The sequence below is a fragment of the Trichomycterus rosablanca genome, chromosome 1 (genome assembly GCF_030014385.1).
Source record: "Trichomycterus rosablanca isolate fTriRos1 chromosome 1, fTriRos1.hap1, whole genome shotgun sequence".
NCBI classification, from domain to species: Eukaryota; Metazoa; Chordata; class Actinopteri; order Siluriformes; family Trichomycteridae; genus Trichomycterus; species Trichomycterus rosablanca.
The window spans coordinates 74212941-74230074 of NC_085988.1; the positions used below are offsets into that span (position 1 = coordinate 74212941).

Below are 17134 nucleotides of genomic sequence, written 5' to 3' on the forward strand. Positions count from 1 at the left end.
AACATACGTTTTTAACCTGCTTTCACCCTGTTCTTCAATGGTCAGGACCACCACAGGACCACCACAGAGCAGGTATTATTTAGATGGTGGATCTGGAGATGTGTTAGTGTGTGTTGTGCTGGGATGAGTGGATCAGACACAGCAGCACTGCTGGAGTTTTTAAATACTGTGTCCACTCACTGTCCACTCTATTAGACACTCCTACCTAGTTGATCCACCTTGTAGATGTAAAGTCAGAGACGATCACTCATCTATTGCTGCTGTTTGAGTTGGTCATCTTCTAGACCTTCATCAGTGGTCACAGGACGCTGCCCACGGGGCGCTGTTGGCTGGATATTTTTGGTTGGTGGACTATTCTCAGTCCAGCAGTGACAGTTGATGTTTAAAAACTCCATCAGCATTGCTGTGTCTTATTCACCCATACCAGCACAACACACACTAACACACCACCACCATGTCAGTGTCACTACAGTGCTGATAATGATCCATCACCTAAATAATACCTGCTCTGTAGTGGTCCTGGGAGAGTCCTGACCATTGAAGGACAGCATGAAAGGGGGCTAACAAAGAATGCAGAGAAATAGATGGACTACAGTTAGTAATTGTAGATCTACAAAGTGCTTCTATATGGTAAGTGGAGCTGATAAAATGGACAGTGAGTGTAAAAACAATGAGGTGGTTTTAATGTTATGGCTGAGCAGTGTGTATACAATGGATTCAGATTCAGACTGAAAGTGTTTAGATTCATCTACTTTTTGCACACATTTTTTACCCATTAATCAACACTTCATCACCCATAATGCATTTTTTTATTAATTACAAATTTTAAAATATTATTTCTTTTTCACAAAAGTATTTAGACCATTTGCTGAGCCACTCCAAATCATGGTTGGATGCATCCTGTTTTATTTATTTATCACTGACATGGGTCTAGAACCCGATTAGTTCTCTACCTGTTGTAAAATGATGTGGTTTGGAAAGGTTCACACCTGAGTCTGTAACGGCCAACAATTTACACTGCATTGTTAGGACAAAAAACAAGTCATGAAGTCCAAGTACTGTCTGGGGATTTTACCAATTTGGCAGGGCATAGATCAAGGAAAGGGTGTGAAATAATACCAAAGACTTTGCATGTTAATTTTGAAATGGAGGAAGATTGGCATAACATTAAATCTTGGCTAAACTGGGCATCCACAAAGAAGAGTCTTGGTCAAAGAAGCAAAAGGTAGTGTGTAGAAACATGGGAATCTTTGGATGGACAACCACATTTGCAGCACCATAAATCAGGTCTTTATTGCAGCGTGGCAAAACAGAAGCCCCGGACAGGCGCTCGAGTGGCGTCCTGTCCGGGGTGTGTTACTGCACTGTGCCCAATGATTTAAGGGAAACCGAACTTACTCCGACACTGACCAGGATAAAGCTGTGCTGAGTCCAGTCATATGTCTCCTTCTTAACAGCTGTCTGTGATCCATCAGAGTTGCTATTGTCAGAGTTTTATTTGTTTTCATGTTTTTTTAAGCGAAAGTGGTAGCTAAAATAAAGAACCTGAAATATTGAGAAGTATTGAGAAGCCTTTGCAATAATTTTATTAAATACCAATAACACTGATTTATTAAAATAGAGCTGTGTAACCTCTCATGCTTTTTGAAAAAGTGGTTATATAAAATGATGACAGACATAAACAAGTACCTTTCAGTAGTTAGAAAATGTTCCACTAGAAGTGGTATTAACAGTGTTTGAGAATCATTGACCTTGAGTGTTTATCATATGAGAGCTCATGTTCACAAATAACTAAACAGAAAAAATCATGTGTCAGTCAGTAAAATAAAATCAATTTATTATATAAGAATGTTGTGATGGCCGCTCAGGTGGCGCAGCAGTAATAAGTTCGCTAGCACACCAGAGTTCGCTAGAGTTGGGGTTTCGAATACATCGTATCAAATCTCAGCTATGCCTTTCCGACTGGGCTGGGCAGCTGCATGAACAACGATTGGCTGTTGTTCATAGGGGTAAAAAGTCGGATCATAGGTCCTCATAACTGGTGCAACTGCGGCCCCTGCTGGCTGACTGTTGGCGCCTGCACAGCGCTGAGGAATAATGCTGATGGGGGTGTGGCCCTCCATACACAGTGCCCGTCAGTGTATGAACTCGACTTGTGCAGGTGAAAAATGCAGTCTGTACTGACTGTACATGCCGGAGGGGGCGTATGTCAGTTTAGAGGTGTCCTCAGTCAGCGGTGAAGGGTCAGTATAGAGGACGCAATCAGGGTAATAGGACACAACTAGATGAGGGGAGAAAATTGGGGGGGGGGGGGGGGACAGCATGAAAGAGGGCTGAAGGACAGCATGAAAGAGGGCTAACAAAGAATGCAGAGAAATAGATGGACTACAGTTAGTAATTGTAGATCTACAAAGTGCTTCTATATGGTAAGTGGAGCTGATAAAATGGACAGTGAGTGTAGAAACAAGGAGGTGGTTTTAATGTTATGGCTGATCGGTGTATTACGTGTTAACCTTTGTAAAGTATAAATTATAAATAGTTAATTTCATATTTAGGGAACTCACAAGGCACTGAATTGCAGGAATCACACATTAATACTTATGCCAGTAGCATGCCTAATACCTTTTGATTATGTCTTCTCTCTAATCCAACTTATTTATATTTATACTGCTCATTACCCAATAATTACCTGCACCAATGGGCACAAAAACAAGCAAATAAATCTGCTTTTTTACATTATAATAAGCCATATTGTCTTCTAATGCAGCAATTTAACTAAGTAGAGCTGAAAAATTTCTAATTTTTCTAAGCTGGTTTAAATCCAGAAGGACATTTTTATGTCTATTTCATAAAATCCACTACCTATTAATCAACCTATAACTAATGTTTCCAAGTAAAGCAAAACATATTGACAACGGTAAAGAAGTCATGGCACTCAGATGGCCTAGCGGTTAAGGTACTGGACTAGTAATCAGAAGGTTGCTGGTTCAAGTCCCACCACTTCCAGGTTGCCACTGTTGGGCCTCTGAGCCATGCCATTAAACCTCAGTTGCTTAGACTGTACAGTATACTGTAAGTGGCTTTGGAGAAAAATGTCTGCCAAACACCGAAAATGTAAATGTATTGAGCCAGCCCACTAGCACTGAGATCTGGGGTTTGAATCTCAGTGGTGCTATCGGCCAGCCAGGCATTTACACACACACACGACTGGTTATGTCTGAAAGGGTAGTGGGCACAGCCTTGCAATGAGTTGGCTGTGTCTGATCCACTCATGCCAGCACAACAAACACTAACACACCACCACCATGTCAGTGTCACTGCAGTGCTGAGAATGATCCACCACCTAAATAATACCTGCTCTGTGGGGGTCCTGACCCTTAAAGAACAGCATAAAAGGGGGCTAACAAAGCATGCAGAGAAACAGATGGTCTACAGTCAGTAATTGTAGAACTACAAAGTGCTTCTATATGGTAAGTGGAGCTGATAAAATGGAGAGTGAGTGTAGAAACAAGGAGGTGGTTTTAATGTTATGGCTGATCGGTGTATACATACACAGATGTACAGTATATGAAATTCTTTTTTCGCATATACCAGCTTGTTTGGAAACTGGGCACAGAGCGCACGGTCAGCCATTGTACGGTGTCCCTGGACCCGGGTTAAGGGTCATGCACAAGGGCCCAACAGTGGCTGCATGGCAGAGCTGGGATTCGAACCCTCAACCGCCCAAAGCTCTACCCACTGGGCTACCACTGACCAGCATTAACTGAGCTTGTCCTTGTCCAGCTGTATGAGATTATATAACAGCATGTCGTGGAGTATGTGCTACTGTAGATGTACTCTAGATCCATTGGACTGAGAATTCTGTCCTTAATCTGCTCTGGTAATTAACACCTGCTCCATGGTGTATGCAGATTAGACTTCATTTAATCCCAGTGTAGCAGCAGATTATAACAGAAATGACTTGCCTTGATTCTTTTCTCACAGAAGAAGTCCAGATCAAAGTCCAAATACCCGGCAACACGCCGACTTCTGCTGAAGGTGAGTGTTATCTTCAGCAGCTAAATCACCACATGTATTCATTATCCTTTAATTCCTTTAATACCACAGACCTAATTAGTGAGTTAGCTTGATCTTCCATCATTTCAAAAGGCTTAAGCATTATTTTATGATGATATGGCTAATCAAAAACGGTGAAATTTATGAAATGTATGTCAGGCTCAATTCTCTCTCTCTTTTTTTTCCAGAGCAAACTTATGAAGAAGGCCGAAAGTTTGCTGGTGAAAGAAAAAGAGCAGAAGAAAATAGAGCGAGAGAGCGCTCTGAATGAGAGAGTGCCTCCATTGAAGCTCTCTGGACTTTCAGTACAGGAACTTCAGGTACTAAACATGTTCCCAACATACAGGTATATAATGCATGCTGAGGGAGCTGTACACTCATGACCAATATAAACTCAACCATTTATGTGTAGAGAGGTCAGAAGTGTAAATGACCTTTGCCAAGGGCACTGACACAGCACCATACCATGACAGACCCTGGCTTTTGAACTTGTTCCTGATTACAGTCTGGATGGTCCTTTTAGTCTTTGGTCCGGAGCACACGGCGTCCATTTAGTCCAAAAAAGACCTGGAATGCTGATTCTGGATCTGACCACAATACACGTTTCCAGTGTGTGATGGTTCATCCTAGATGCCTCAGAGCCCAGAGAAGTCAACGTCGCTTCTGGACATGGTTAACATAAGGCTTCTTTTTTGCACAGTAAAGTTTGAAGTGGCATTTGTGCATGTAACTCTGTATTGTAGCGCCTGACAAAAGTAATCCCTCACCCATGTGGTTATATCAGCTATTGTTGAGTGGTGGTTCTTGAGGCGTTCAGCTTAAGCTTGCACCCTTGGCCTGTACACACTGAAATTCCTCCTGATTCCTTGAATAATTGAATGATATTATGCACTGTAAAGGGAGAAATATGCAAATCCATTCCAATCTTTCTTTGAGGTACATTGTTTTTAAACATTTCAATAATTTTCACACACATTTGTTGACAAACTGGAGATCCTCTGATCATCTTTGCTCATCAAAGACTCAACCTTTCCTGGATGCTGCCTTTTGTACCAAACCATGATTACAATCACCTGTTGATGTCACCTGTTTGGAATTACATCATTTCATTTTTTTACCTCATTACTAGCCCTAAATTGCCCCGTCCCAACTTTTTTTGGAAAGTGTTGCAGGCCTGAAATGCAGGAATGGAGGTTTATTAATAAATGAGATGAAGTTGAGCAGACAAAACATGAAATATCTCAGGTTCAAACTGTCTGCAATCAAATAAAAGTCAAAGTAAATGTAAGGAACACTGCATTTTATTTTATGTCCCAACTTTTTCTGATTTGGCATTGTAAAATCAAAGGTGGCCAAAATACAGTGACTATAAAAAGCTACTTTACATGCATTGCTCAACAATACCAATCAATTAGGGCCAGTTACCCAATTTTAGGGTCTTAATATTTTGGCAACGCAGCCTCCAACCCACTCCCCACCCCACAGCCTTATTAGTACAGTGCATTACCTTATTAAAATCTTAGCTGTGTAATTTTTTTAAATTGTTAAATTGATTAAAAGTTATAAAAGCAACAAATCCATTTTATAAATTAATTATTATTATATTCTAGCACATGCAGATTATATTACATTTAATTAAATTGTTCTGACTTGTTGATATTGTCACAAGCATGAGTGGAGAACTAAATTGAATAAATAACCAAGGCTGATAAATTAAAAATTAAATAAAAAAGTATTTAATATCATTTAATTAATATTGCAGTCTCCATCTATGTATCTGCCCAGAACTCTATTACCTGCTCCCTGCTGTTCATATTCTGTTTGATAGAACACTTCAGCTACACTTCAGCTACGCTTCAGGCTTTTTAGGATGTAATGAGAATCTTGTCTTGTCCATCCTGATTCGTCTGTCCATCAATCAATCTCTGATTTTTCTCTTGAATAGACTTTTTCCGGGATCTTTTTTTTACTTACTTACTTACTCAATTTGTTGCCAGCAGGCTGGTCACTCCTAGTGCCAAGTTCACACTACACGACTTTCCAAGTTGCCAGGTTGCTGTACAGTTCACACTACACAACTGGATCTCTAGTAATCGGGAGTCTTTCAAGTCTTTCAAGTGTGGCTTTCACATTACACGACTGAACTGCGATAGGGGGTTTCACACTACACCATCTATCACCAACTAGAATCGCAGGCGAGCTTCTCTGGTCTCCCAAACTACATTTTGTCATGAAAACACTTGCGAGAAGTGATGAGGGGTTTAATGATACCACGTCCAAAAATGCTCGTCAACAAGTAGCAAGCGATCAAAGTTTGTGGAAAAGAGGAAAAATACATGAACAGCATGGATTGTTCTATAGTGAGTTGGAGGTTAATAAATATTTTTTGCAATACAACATTGGTGTTATGTTTTGTAGAGAACAATAAGGTCAGAAATCTTGTTAAACTTGAGTGTTCCACCTTTTTACAACTCCTCCCCTGCATTTCCCCTCACCCCATATCTTGCGTTCTCATTGGCTGTTCGACACTGGACTCAGTGCCAGTCGGCCAACTCAAATCCAGATATTTAGCAAGCTAGATATTTATCTTCAGTGATACTTATCTTCAGCAAATGCTGGGTTGCTCCTGAGCCGGCAAATCTATCGCCGACCAGTCAGCAAGCGAAAATCAGGGCAAAAATCGTGTAGTGTGAACTAGGCATAAGGAGAATCTTCACTATTCAAAGAGCCCTTTATTTAGAAATGATGTTTTTGCAGTAATGTTAAGATTTTAATTTACACTAGAAATATTAATACATAATCACTTACTACTTAGAATATGTAGATAAGCTTAGGGCATGATTGCCAGTAGTCATATTTCAATATTCCAAGAATACTGCTACAATTAAATGTTATTGGAAAGTGGTGTACATGATAAGAAGTGCATCAATTATAATGTATGACCTCCAAAACCCAGTTCTAGCTGGTTTAGACCAGTTTCTATGTTCCAGCTAAGAAATCTCTGTTAACAATTGAATCTTCCACTGTCACTGATCGGAGCAAAATGGTGATTATCTTTTTTCTTTCTTATCTCACTCTCCGAGCTTCTAGGGCAACTAGGGCAGTTGTAGCCTAGCGGTTAAGGTACTTGACTAGTAATCAAAAGGATGCTGGTTCAAGCCCTAGCACTGCCGGATTGTCACTGTTGGGCCCTTGAGCAAGGCCCCTAACCCACAATTGCTCAGATTGTATACTGTCACAGTACTGTAAGTTGCTTTGGATTAACAGTGTCTGCAAAATGCCGAAAATGTAAATGTGAGACTATGTGCGGCCTCATTCAAATCCTTTTGTCATGACATAATGTCATTTTAATAAGACCTTTATATTCTTGGTTATGTTTGTTGTTGTTGTGTTTTGTATATAATTGTATTAAGTACTAGGTTTTTATATGCTACAAGTAATCATAACTGATTTTACCTTGTACTATTGTCTTATCAAAATGAAACAAAATTACACTCTTTAATTAAACATATTTTGTTCATTACACTCATTACATTTTGGCAATTAGAAGAGTGCTTCAAAAATAAAGGACTTTCAAGTGCTGTCTGTAAAGACTTTAGCATGCTGTCGCTGTATCTTGAAGGCTTCCCACAGGTACTTCAAAATGAAACATAATTATTTTACTGTGCTATTTCGGGCGGCATAGTTGCTCAGTGGGTAGTACTGTTGCCTCACAGCTAAAAGGTCATGGGTTTGATTCCTAGGTGGAGTGGTCCAGGTCGTTCTGTGTCGCGTTTACATGTTCTCCCCATGTTTGTGAGGGTTTCCTCCGAGAGCTCCAGTTTCCTCCTGCAGTCCAAAGATATGTAATTTAGGTGACTTGTAGATACAAAACTGGCCCTGATGGTGTCTGACATTGAACTTGAATTGATTTATCATGTGTAACCTGTATTTACCTGTCCTGTTATGAATGTAACCAAAGTGTAAAACATGACGTTAAAATCCGAATACACAAACAAACTGTGCAGTTTTTCAACCAAGTGGCAGCATAATTGCTTTACCTTATGTGCTTTACTCTCCTGCTGCCTTTCAGCATCAAACACACATAATAACTTGTCTGCTAAACAGCAAGACTTTGTTTTAAAAACTCTGTTAAAAATGAAAGTCCAAATCTTTGTAGGACTGAGAGGAATAAACTGCTGTAAGCTAAATGAATGTTTACTAATAATCTGTTTTCTCTGTTATTTCTGCTGTGAGGCATCAATGAAGACTGTTTTACATTGAGCTGTTCCTCTAATGTAGTACAGTAATAGGATGAAAAGACTCAATTTTGTACATTTTAACATTTTAATACAATTCCACTGGATGGAATACACCAAAAGAAAAAGTTCAGATGGCTGCACCCATAATGTTGCACTTTAAAGTTTTAATTATTTTTACAAATAACAGCCTTTTGTTAATATTTGGTAATGCACCATTTATAGTAATACAGACCATAATTTAAGTGCTGTTACCTAACTGAATGCAGTTTAATGTAAGCATGGTCACATGCCTACTTAGTTAGGTAATGACACTTGTTAAATAAATGTAAAAAAAAAATACTTCATGCTGCTCAGGTGGCGCAGCGGTAAAACACACTAGCACACCAGAGCTGGGTTTTTGATTACATTGCATCGATTGGCTGTTGTTCATACAGGGTAGGAAGCCAGACAAGGTTCCTCATAATTGAGCGAATTACGACCTCTGCTGGATGGTTGATGGCGTCTGCACAGAGTCGAGGAATAATGCTGATCAGGGTGTGGCTCTCCATGCACAGAGCTGATCGGCATGTGAACTTGCCTCCTGCAGGTGAAAAAATGCAGTTGGCTACTGCACACGTGTCAGGGGGCGCAAAATAGCTCAATGTCTCATGTCTCTTTGCAGGAACTTTCCAAGGATTTGCACCAAAAGATTGACATTGTGGACGAGGCACGATACGACCTTTCAATAAAAGTGGGCAGAAATGATACAGAGGTATTGTTCCATATATTTGTTTCTAATCATATTTTTTTAAGTTTAATCATTTGTTTTTAGGTATATTCAAAGTTCAAAGCAGTGGCATTTAAACATTGCCAAAATTCAACAAAATGTAGAAAATAAATACAAATTACCCGCCTCAACTGCAATCAGGGATCCCCCAGCAGTGGAAGACAAATTGACTACACTAAATTGGGAGGAAATGGCAGAAAATGCACAAATAAAATATAAAAAATTAATAAATAAATACAAATTAAATTATTTAATAAGACTTTATTTAAAAGGACCTACAGTTTAAATCAAATGTTTAAATACTATTGTATGCTGCTCAGGTGGTGCAGCGGTAAAAATATGCTAGCACACCAGAGCTGAGATTTCAAACACGTCGTTTCGAAACTCAGCTCTGCCATCCGGCTGGGCTGGGCGGCTACATGATCAACGTTTGGCTGTTGTTCATACAGGGTGGGAAACCAGACGGTACCTCATAATTGATGCAATTACGACCTCTGTTGACTGATTGATGGCGAATGCAAAGAGTCAAGGAATAATGCTGATCAGGGTGTCAAATTTTTGTCGGTTTCTTGTTCATGTTGGTTCAAAATTATACATACAGTAAAATGTTTTATAATTGAAACCTTATTTTCTCCTAGGTGATAACAGTTGACTATAACTTTTTTGTGCCCATTTAATTAGTACCAGTTAGACTGCACCCATTACTTAGTTAGAAGTGGTCTACAACAAAGTAAGTAAAAAAAAGTCAATTTAAGCTAAAGGTCAGTTTCCATAAGCCATAAATAACCAAATAAAAATTCTGTCATGCATCAGCATCTTAAATCATGACTGAAGTTACTTACTGATAAAACAAACAATGAAAAGCAAGTGCATGGGCTACTGTGATGTAGAGAGGTTTTGATTATGAACAGTGCAGTGTGTTTTTCAGCAGCCTCTGATTTATGGCATGTTTTTAACATTGTTTTTGGATAACATCTGATGATTCAGAAAATTTCCTCTTAAGTTGGTCAGTGAAAATGTTTTTTTTATTATACTTTCGTCATAAATAATGTCATGAATAAATGTTTAAAAGGATCAACAAATCACAGATATTTCTTTTTATTGCATGCCAACTTTTTCTGGAAATAGGCTTTGTACGTTTCTGTGTGTATAAATTTAACCCAGAATATTTTTGGCATATTTTTAGACAAACTTAAATTTATATATAAACTTTTATGTTTCGATAAATCAGTCACAGAAAAATCACTTAAATCTGCCATGACATTAATGTCTCTTACAAGTGGATTTAAATTGTTGACATTTACTGTACTGGCAGCAAGGGCAGCCTGGTGGTGCAGTGGGTAGTGCTGTCACCTCACAACAAGAAGGGTCTGGGTTTGATTTTGATTCATTCTGTGTGGAGTTTGCATGTTCTCCCTGTGTCTGTGTGGGTTTCTCGGTGCTCCGATTTTCTTCCACAAGTCCCAAAGACATGCAGTCAGGTCAATTGGAGTTACCAAAATTGCCCTAAGTGTGTGTGTGTGTGTTTGCCCTGTGATAGACTGGTGACCTGTTCAAGTTGTTTCCTGTCTTTCGCTCAATAAATCAGACCCACTGTGACCCTGACCAGGATAAAGCAGTATTAAATGTATATAGCTTTTTTACATTATTTTAGAGCATTACGGTGGCTCGGTGGGTAGCACTGTCGCCTCACAGCAAGAAGGTCCTGTGTTTGATCCCCAGGCAGGGCTGTCTGGGTCCTTTCTGTGTGGAGTTTGTATGTTCTCCCCGTGTCTGTGTGGGTTTCCTCCCACAGTCCAAAAACATGCAGTCAGGTTAATTGGAGACACTGAATTGCCCTATAGGTGAATGGGTGTGTGTGTGTGTCTGCCCTGCAATGGACTGGCGCCCTGTCCAGGGTGTTACTGTGTACCTTGCGCCCATTGAAAAGCTGGGATAGGCTCCAGCACCCCCCATGACCCTGATTGGATAAGCGTTTAAGAAAGTGAGTAAATTATTTTATGATTTATAAATATTTATCATTTAGAAAATTTGTTGGGGTTTTGTATTAATCTATAATTACTCAACATTGTACTATTTTATGTGTTTATGAAGCCTAATTGCCAGTTTAATAAATAAAGTTTTGTCATACTGCATGACAAATGGCTGTATCTGGGGGAAGGTGGGGTGGCAAAGCCATGCAATGGACATGCACCCTGTCAAGTGTATTCCTGCCCTGTGCTCAGTGTTTCCCAGTGGAACCAGACCCCACACGACCCTAATCAGGATAAAGTGGTTGATAAAATGGAAATAAAAAGTCAAAACTAAGAGTATCAAAATACTAAGTATAGCTACCCTTTAATTAAAGTGTCAACAATTATTCATCTAATAAGCTAACTTTTATTACTGTTAAGCTTTCTGTTGTTCACATCAGATTCAGACTCTCCAGAGAAAGATCTATGAGCTGAAGGGGAAAATGAACAGACCCAAACTGAAGAGAGTGAAGAAGTCAGCAGATGACATGTTAGGAGCGCTGACCGACACCAAGCTTATGAAGGCGGACTTCAAAGCAAACCTGAAGACTGTGAAGAAAGAGGAAGAGAAGGTGATGTCAATACTGTCAAAGCTCTGCTTCATCTTTTGCTATTCATGTTGTCTTTGTGTACTTATTCTAGATATAGTGTATCACAAAAGTGAGTACACCCCTCACATTTCTGCAGATATTTAAGTATATCTTTTCATGGGACAACACTGACAAAATGACACTTTGACACAATGAAAAGTAGTCTGTGTGCAGCTTATATAACAGTGTAAATTTATTCTTCCCTCAAAATAACTCAATATACAGCCATTAATGTCTAAACCACCGGCAACAAAAGTGAGTACACCCCTTAGTGAAAGTTCCTGAAGTGTCAATATTTTGTGTGGCCACCATTATTTCCCAGAACTGCCTTAACTCTCCTGGGCATGGAGTTTACCAGAGCTTCACAGGTTGCCACTGGAATGCTTTTCCACTCCTCCATGACGACATCACGGAGCTGGCGGATATTCGAGACTTTGCGCTCCTCCACCTTCCGCTTGAGGATGCCCCAAAGATGTTCTATTGGGTTTAGGTCTGGAGACATGCTTGGCCAGTCCATCACCTTTACGTTCAGCCTCTTCAATAAAGCAGTGGTCGTCTTAGAGGTGTGTTTGGGGTCATTATCATGCTGGAACACTGCCCTGCGACCCAGTTTCCGGAGGTAGGGGATCATGCTCTGCTTCAGTATTTCACAGTACATATTGGAGTTCATATGTCCCTCAATGAAATGTAACTCCCCAACACCTGCTGCACTCATGCAGCCCCAGACCATGGCATTCCCACCACCATGCTTGACTGTAGGCATGACACACTTATCTTTGTACTCCTCACCTGATTGCCGCCACACATGCTTGAGACCATCTGAACCAAACAAATTAATCTTGGTCTCATCAGACCATAGGACATGGTTCCAGTAATCCATGTCCTTTGTTGACATGTCTTCAGCAAACTGTTTGCGGGCTTTCTTGTGTAGAGACTTCAGAAGAGGCTTCCTTCTGGGGTGACAGCCATGCAGACCAATTTGATGTAGTGTGCGGCGTATGGTCTGAGCACTGACAGGCTGACCCCCCACCTTTTCAATCTCTGCAGCAATGCTGACAGCACTCCTGCGCCTATCTTTCAAAGACAGCAGTTGGATGTGACGCTGAGCACGTGCACTCAGCTTCTTTGGACGACCAACGCGAGGTCTGTTCTGAGTGGACCCTGCTCTTTTAAAACGCTGGATGATCTTGGCCACTGTGCTGCAGCTCAGTTTCAGGGTGTTGGCAATCTTCTTGTAGCCTTGGCCATCTTCATGTAGCGCAACAATTCGTCTTTTAAGATCCTCAGAGAGTTCTTTGCCATGAGGTGCCATATTGGAACTTTCAGTTACCAGTATGAGAGAGTGTGAGAGCTGTACTACAAAATTGAACACACCTGCTCCCTATGCACACCTGAGACCTAGTAACACTAACAAATCACATGACATTTTGGAGGGAAAATGACAAGCAGTGCTCAATTTGGACATTTAGGGGTGTAGTCTCTTAGTACTCACTTTTGTTGCCCGTGGTTTAGACATTAATGGCTGTATATTGAGTTATTTTGAGGGAAGAATAAATTTACACTGTTATATAAGCTGCACACAGACTACTTTTCATTGTGTGAAAGTGTCATTTTGTCAGTGTTGTCCCATGAAAAGATATACTTAAATATCTGCAGAAATGTGAGGGGTGTACTCACTTTTGTGATACACTGTACATGACAAGCCCAAAAAATATGGCCATTGATAGTAATTTAGTGGCTTGGGCTATTTCAGCAGCATATGTCACACTGAAGAGCTTAGCAATCATAGGACTCCAACAAGTTCGTTTGTCAATTTTTGTGCTCCTGTTTGAAATCTTCAATCCTCAGCTCCAACACTCAGGTTCTGTCTGGTTCTAAACTGCCTCTGGAAGCACAGTACTGGTTCTTAAGAGCTTCATAAATTGGTTTCCACTAATCAACAAAACAATAAAACACAAAAAATAGGTGACAACTAATAACACTTGGTCCCAAATGCACAAAGTTCCCCTTGGTTCAGGGATGGTCGTTCCCTCTTCACATAGATGGCCTCTTTGACTTCCCGTTCAAACCAGCGTTCCTCCTTGTCAAGGATCTGCACAGTCCTGGCCAGAAGAGGTTGATCTTCTATGTTGGGCCATCTGTTTCGCCAGTGGCTGTTTGAGAGTACATCTGTCACCATCTTACAACGCAGTAATAGGAGCTATACCCCAATCATGTGTGAAAGGCTCACATGGCCATTGTAACTAATGGTCATTGTGATTTGCATATGGTCCCGATCACCAGTTCCATTGTTATGCAATGGGCGGTGATCGGTCGTTTTGCAAATCGTCTGCATATAAGGTTGGGGTATCCACCACCAGCTCAGACTGAAGAAGTCACTTGGATGAGTGGCAAAACGTATGTCTACAACAAACTTGTGTCCAGATGAACTGATTCAACTTTGTTGATTTGTGTACCTGGATTATTGAGCATGCATCAAGAGACTTGGTTCCAAAGTTCAGAACGTTTTTTTGCTTTTACTCTTCAAAATTACTCTACAACTTAAAGCAAGAGAACAGCAGTTCTCACACACAAAAAACTAAGTAAACTAAAGTTAACTAAGAAACCGTGCAGCCATAACATTATGACCACTGACAGGTGAAGAAAATAACACTGATTACACAGACCAGTCAGGGTGCCCGTGCTGACCCCTGTCCATGGCCGAAAGCACCTGGCCTGGTCTGACGAATCATGTTTTCTTTTACATCACGTAGATGACCGGGTGCGTGTGTGTCGCTTACCTGGGGAACACATGTCACCAGGATGCACTATGGGAAGAAGGCAAGCCGGCGGAGGCAGTGTGATGCTTTGAGCAATGTCCTGCTGGGAAACCTTGGGTCCTGCCATCCATGTGGATGTTACTTTGACACGTACCACCTACCTAAGCATTGTTGCAGACCATGTACACCCTTCATGGAAACGATATTCCCTGATGGCTGTGGCCTCTTTCAGCAGGATAATGCGCCCTGCCACAAAGCAAAAACGGTTCAGGAATGGTTTAAGGAGCACAACAATGAGTTTGAGGTGTTGACTTGGCCTCCAAATTCCCCAGATCTCAATCCAATACAGCATCTGTGGGATGTGCTGGACAAACAATTCTGATCCATGGAGGCCCCACCTCACAACTTACAGGAGTTAAAGGATCTGCTACCACAGCATACCTTCAGGAGTTTAGTAGAGTCCATGCCTCCACAGGTCAGGGCTGTTTTGGCAGCAGAAGGGGGACCAACACAATATTAGGAAGGTGGTCATAATGTTATACCTGATCAGATTATAATATTTTGATTTAGAATTTGATCATAGAAGAAATAGAATATGTCAGTGTTAAGAATAGTTTTGTGTAACACTCTTTTGATTCCCCACATTGTTGTACTGCTATATGCTATTTTGCCTATAATCTTTACCTTTTGTGCAAATATTGGCTCCATTATATTTTTCGTGTAATATTTATTTTGTTTTGTAGTTTTTTCTTTGTAGTATTTGTCTTTTTAATTATAACTGAACCGTGTCAATTCTTTGTTTGAAAATGAGCCCAATTTGCAGGATGCTTAACCAAGGTAGGACAATACCATGCTTAAAAAGCCACAAGCAAAGGTTGTCAGGGGAAAATAACACTGGTGGCCATAATAAAGTAAACAAAGTCACAAATGGGATAGAAAAGTGAATAGAAAAAGGATAGTGCAGAAATTAAAACTGGTTATGACGATATGGCAAGCTGCTCAGAGTGCCTGCAAAAAAAGGAAATTTGCAACATGCTGGGGATGCCCAGCATGGATCCATACATGGGACCAGCTCCTGAGAGGGCCATCATGTCTCCTATGATGTAGCTCGATCACTCATCACCAAAGCAGTGTCAGATAACTGACTTACAGAAGTGCTTCCATAGTAAACATTACCTTACTGTAGTTTAAGTAGACAACAGTCCAAGAACACAAATCTGCTCAAACCTGTTAGAACCAAAGTTTTTTTTTTTTTTTTTTTTTTTTTTTTAAAGAAATGAAAGTGTTAGTAAGTAAGTACAAATCAGCTTAAGTGCTTAGTAAAAAGGTGATGAAGGTTTTTAATCGTTTTTTAAAGACAGCAAGAGACTCAGATGTTTGTACAGACAGAGGAAGTTCGTTCCACCACTTGGGTGCCAGTACAGAGAAGAGTCTTGATGCTTGTCTTCCTATAGTCCTGGGTGGAGGATCAAGTCGAGTGAGACTAGTGGCTCGGAGGTTGCGTGGTACAGAGCGGGGTTTGATTAGACCACGAGGTAGCTTGGGGCTGGTCCATTTTTGGCTTTGTAGGCGAGCATCAGTGTTTTAAACTGAATGCGTGCAGCTACAGGAAGCCAGTGAAGAGAACGCAGCAGTGGGGTGATGTGGGAGTGTTTAGGTTGGTTAAAAACCAGATGGGCAGCTGCATTTTGAATGAGCTGCAAGGGTTTAGTAGTAGACATGGGAGCTCCTGCCAGGAGGGAGTTGCAGTAGTCCAGCCGTGGAATTACAAGTGACTGGACCAGAACCTGGGTAGCTTCCATAGAGAGATGGTCGAATCTTCCTGATGTTGTAAAGGAGGAACCGGCACGATAACATAAAGAAAAGAAAAAAAAGACCAGATCTAGCCTGGTTTTAGAGAAGAGCAGGTTGCCAACAGAGGAGCTGTCAATTCTGTAAGGAAGAACCCTGACGGGGTAAATAGCAGGCGCAGGTGATTGTCAGTTAAGACAAACTATCATGTCAATCATCTGCACCTCCACCTGCAGATGGGTATGATTCTATAACCGTGCCCCCATTGATCTCCACAGCAGGTGGCCAAGTTACACTTTACATTTCTTGTACATGTTTCTTATATAGCACCAGTAAGATGTTCATGGTTGATATCAGAGCCAAAGTTAGTTTTTGACAGGTTTATATAGTCTTTAAACACTTGTGAGTCACTGAGCATTCATCTGCCATTTTGGGTAATTGCACACTCAGAACATTGTTCTATTTTTACTGCCGACCTGCTGGTTTCATCTCTCCACTTTACTGAAAATGTAATATATTTATCTGTCATCCCACAGAAAGAAGAGGTGACAGATTGGAGGAAGAATGTTGAAGCCATGTCTGGAATGGAGGGCAGAAAGAAGCTTTTTACTGCTGGACAGTGAAAACAAACAAGTATTTTTCAACCAGTGTAAAAAATATGACAGGTCTGACTGATAAATACATGTTTATTGAGGTATGTTTAGTTACCACAGACTAACATAGACTGAGCAACAACAATTACATTAAATGGCACTCCAGATTTATAAAGTTGGAGCTGAAATCAAGGGACATAATTTCAACATGACAGCATCATAGTAGAAAGCACATATAAAAAGAAGTAGAGTTTCTATTTGCAAGTTAAATACTTTATTACCAGTAGAAAATCATTATAAATTAGGTCTCAGATCAGGCCAGAAAA

The 17134-nt window shown here is 40.5% G+C and overlaps 1 protein-coding gene across 1 annotated transcript in view; it reads left to right on the forward strand.

Moving 5' to 3' along the window:
* The window catches only part of LOC134327990 (troponin I, slow skeletal muscle-like), a 56351-nt gene extending 39450 nt beyond the window's left edge, over positions 1–16901 (forward strand). The window contains exons 3-7 of the mRNA XM_063009268.1: positions 3985–4038; positions 4245–4376; positions 8959–9048; positions 11477–11647; positions 16752–16901. Of these exons, the coding sequence (XP_062865338.1) occupies positions 3985–4038; positions 4245–4376; positions 8959–9048; positions 11477–11647; positions 16752–16838 (534 nt within the window). The 3' untranslated portion in view covers positions 16839–16901. The remainder of the gene's footprint in view (positions 1–3984; positions 4039–4244; positions 4377–8958; positions 9049–11476; positions 11648–16751) is intronic.
* The last annotated feature ends 233 nt before the right edge of the window (positions 16902–17134 follow it).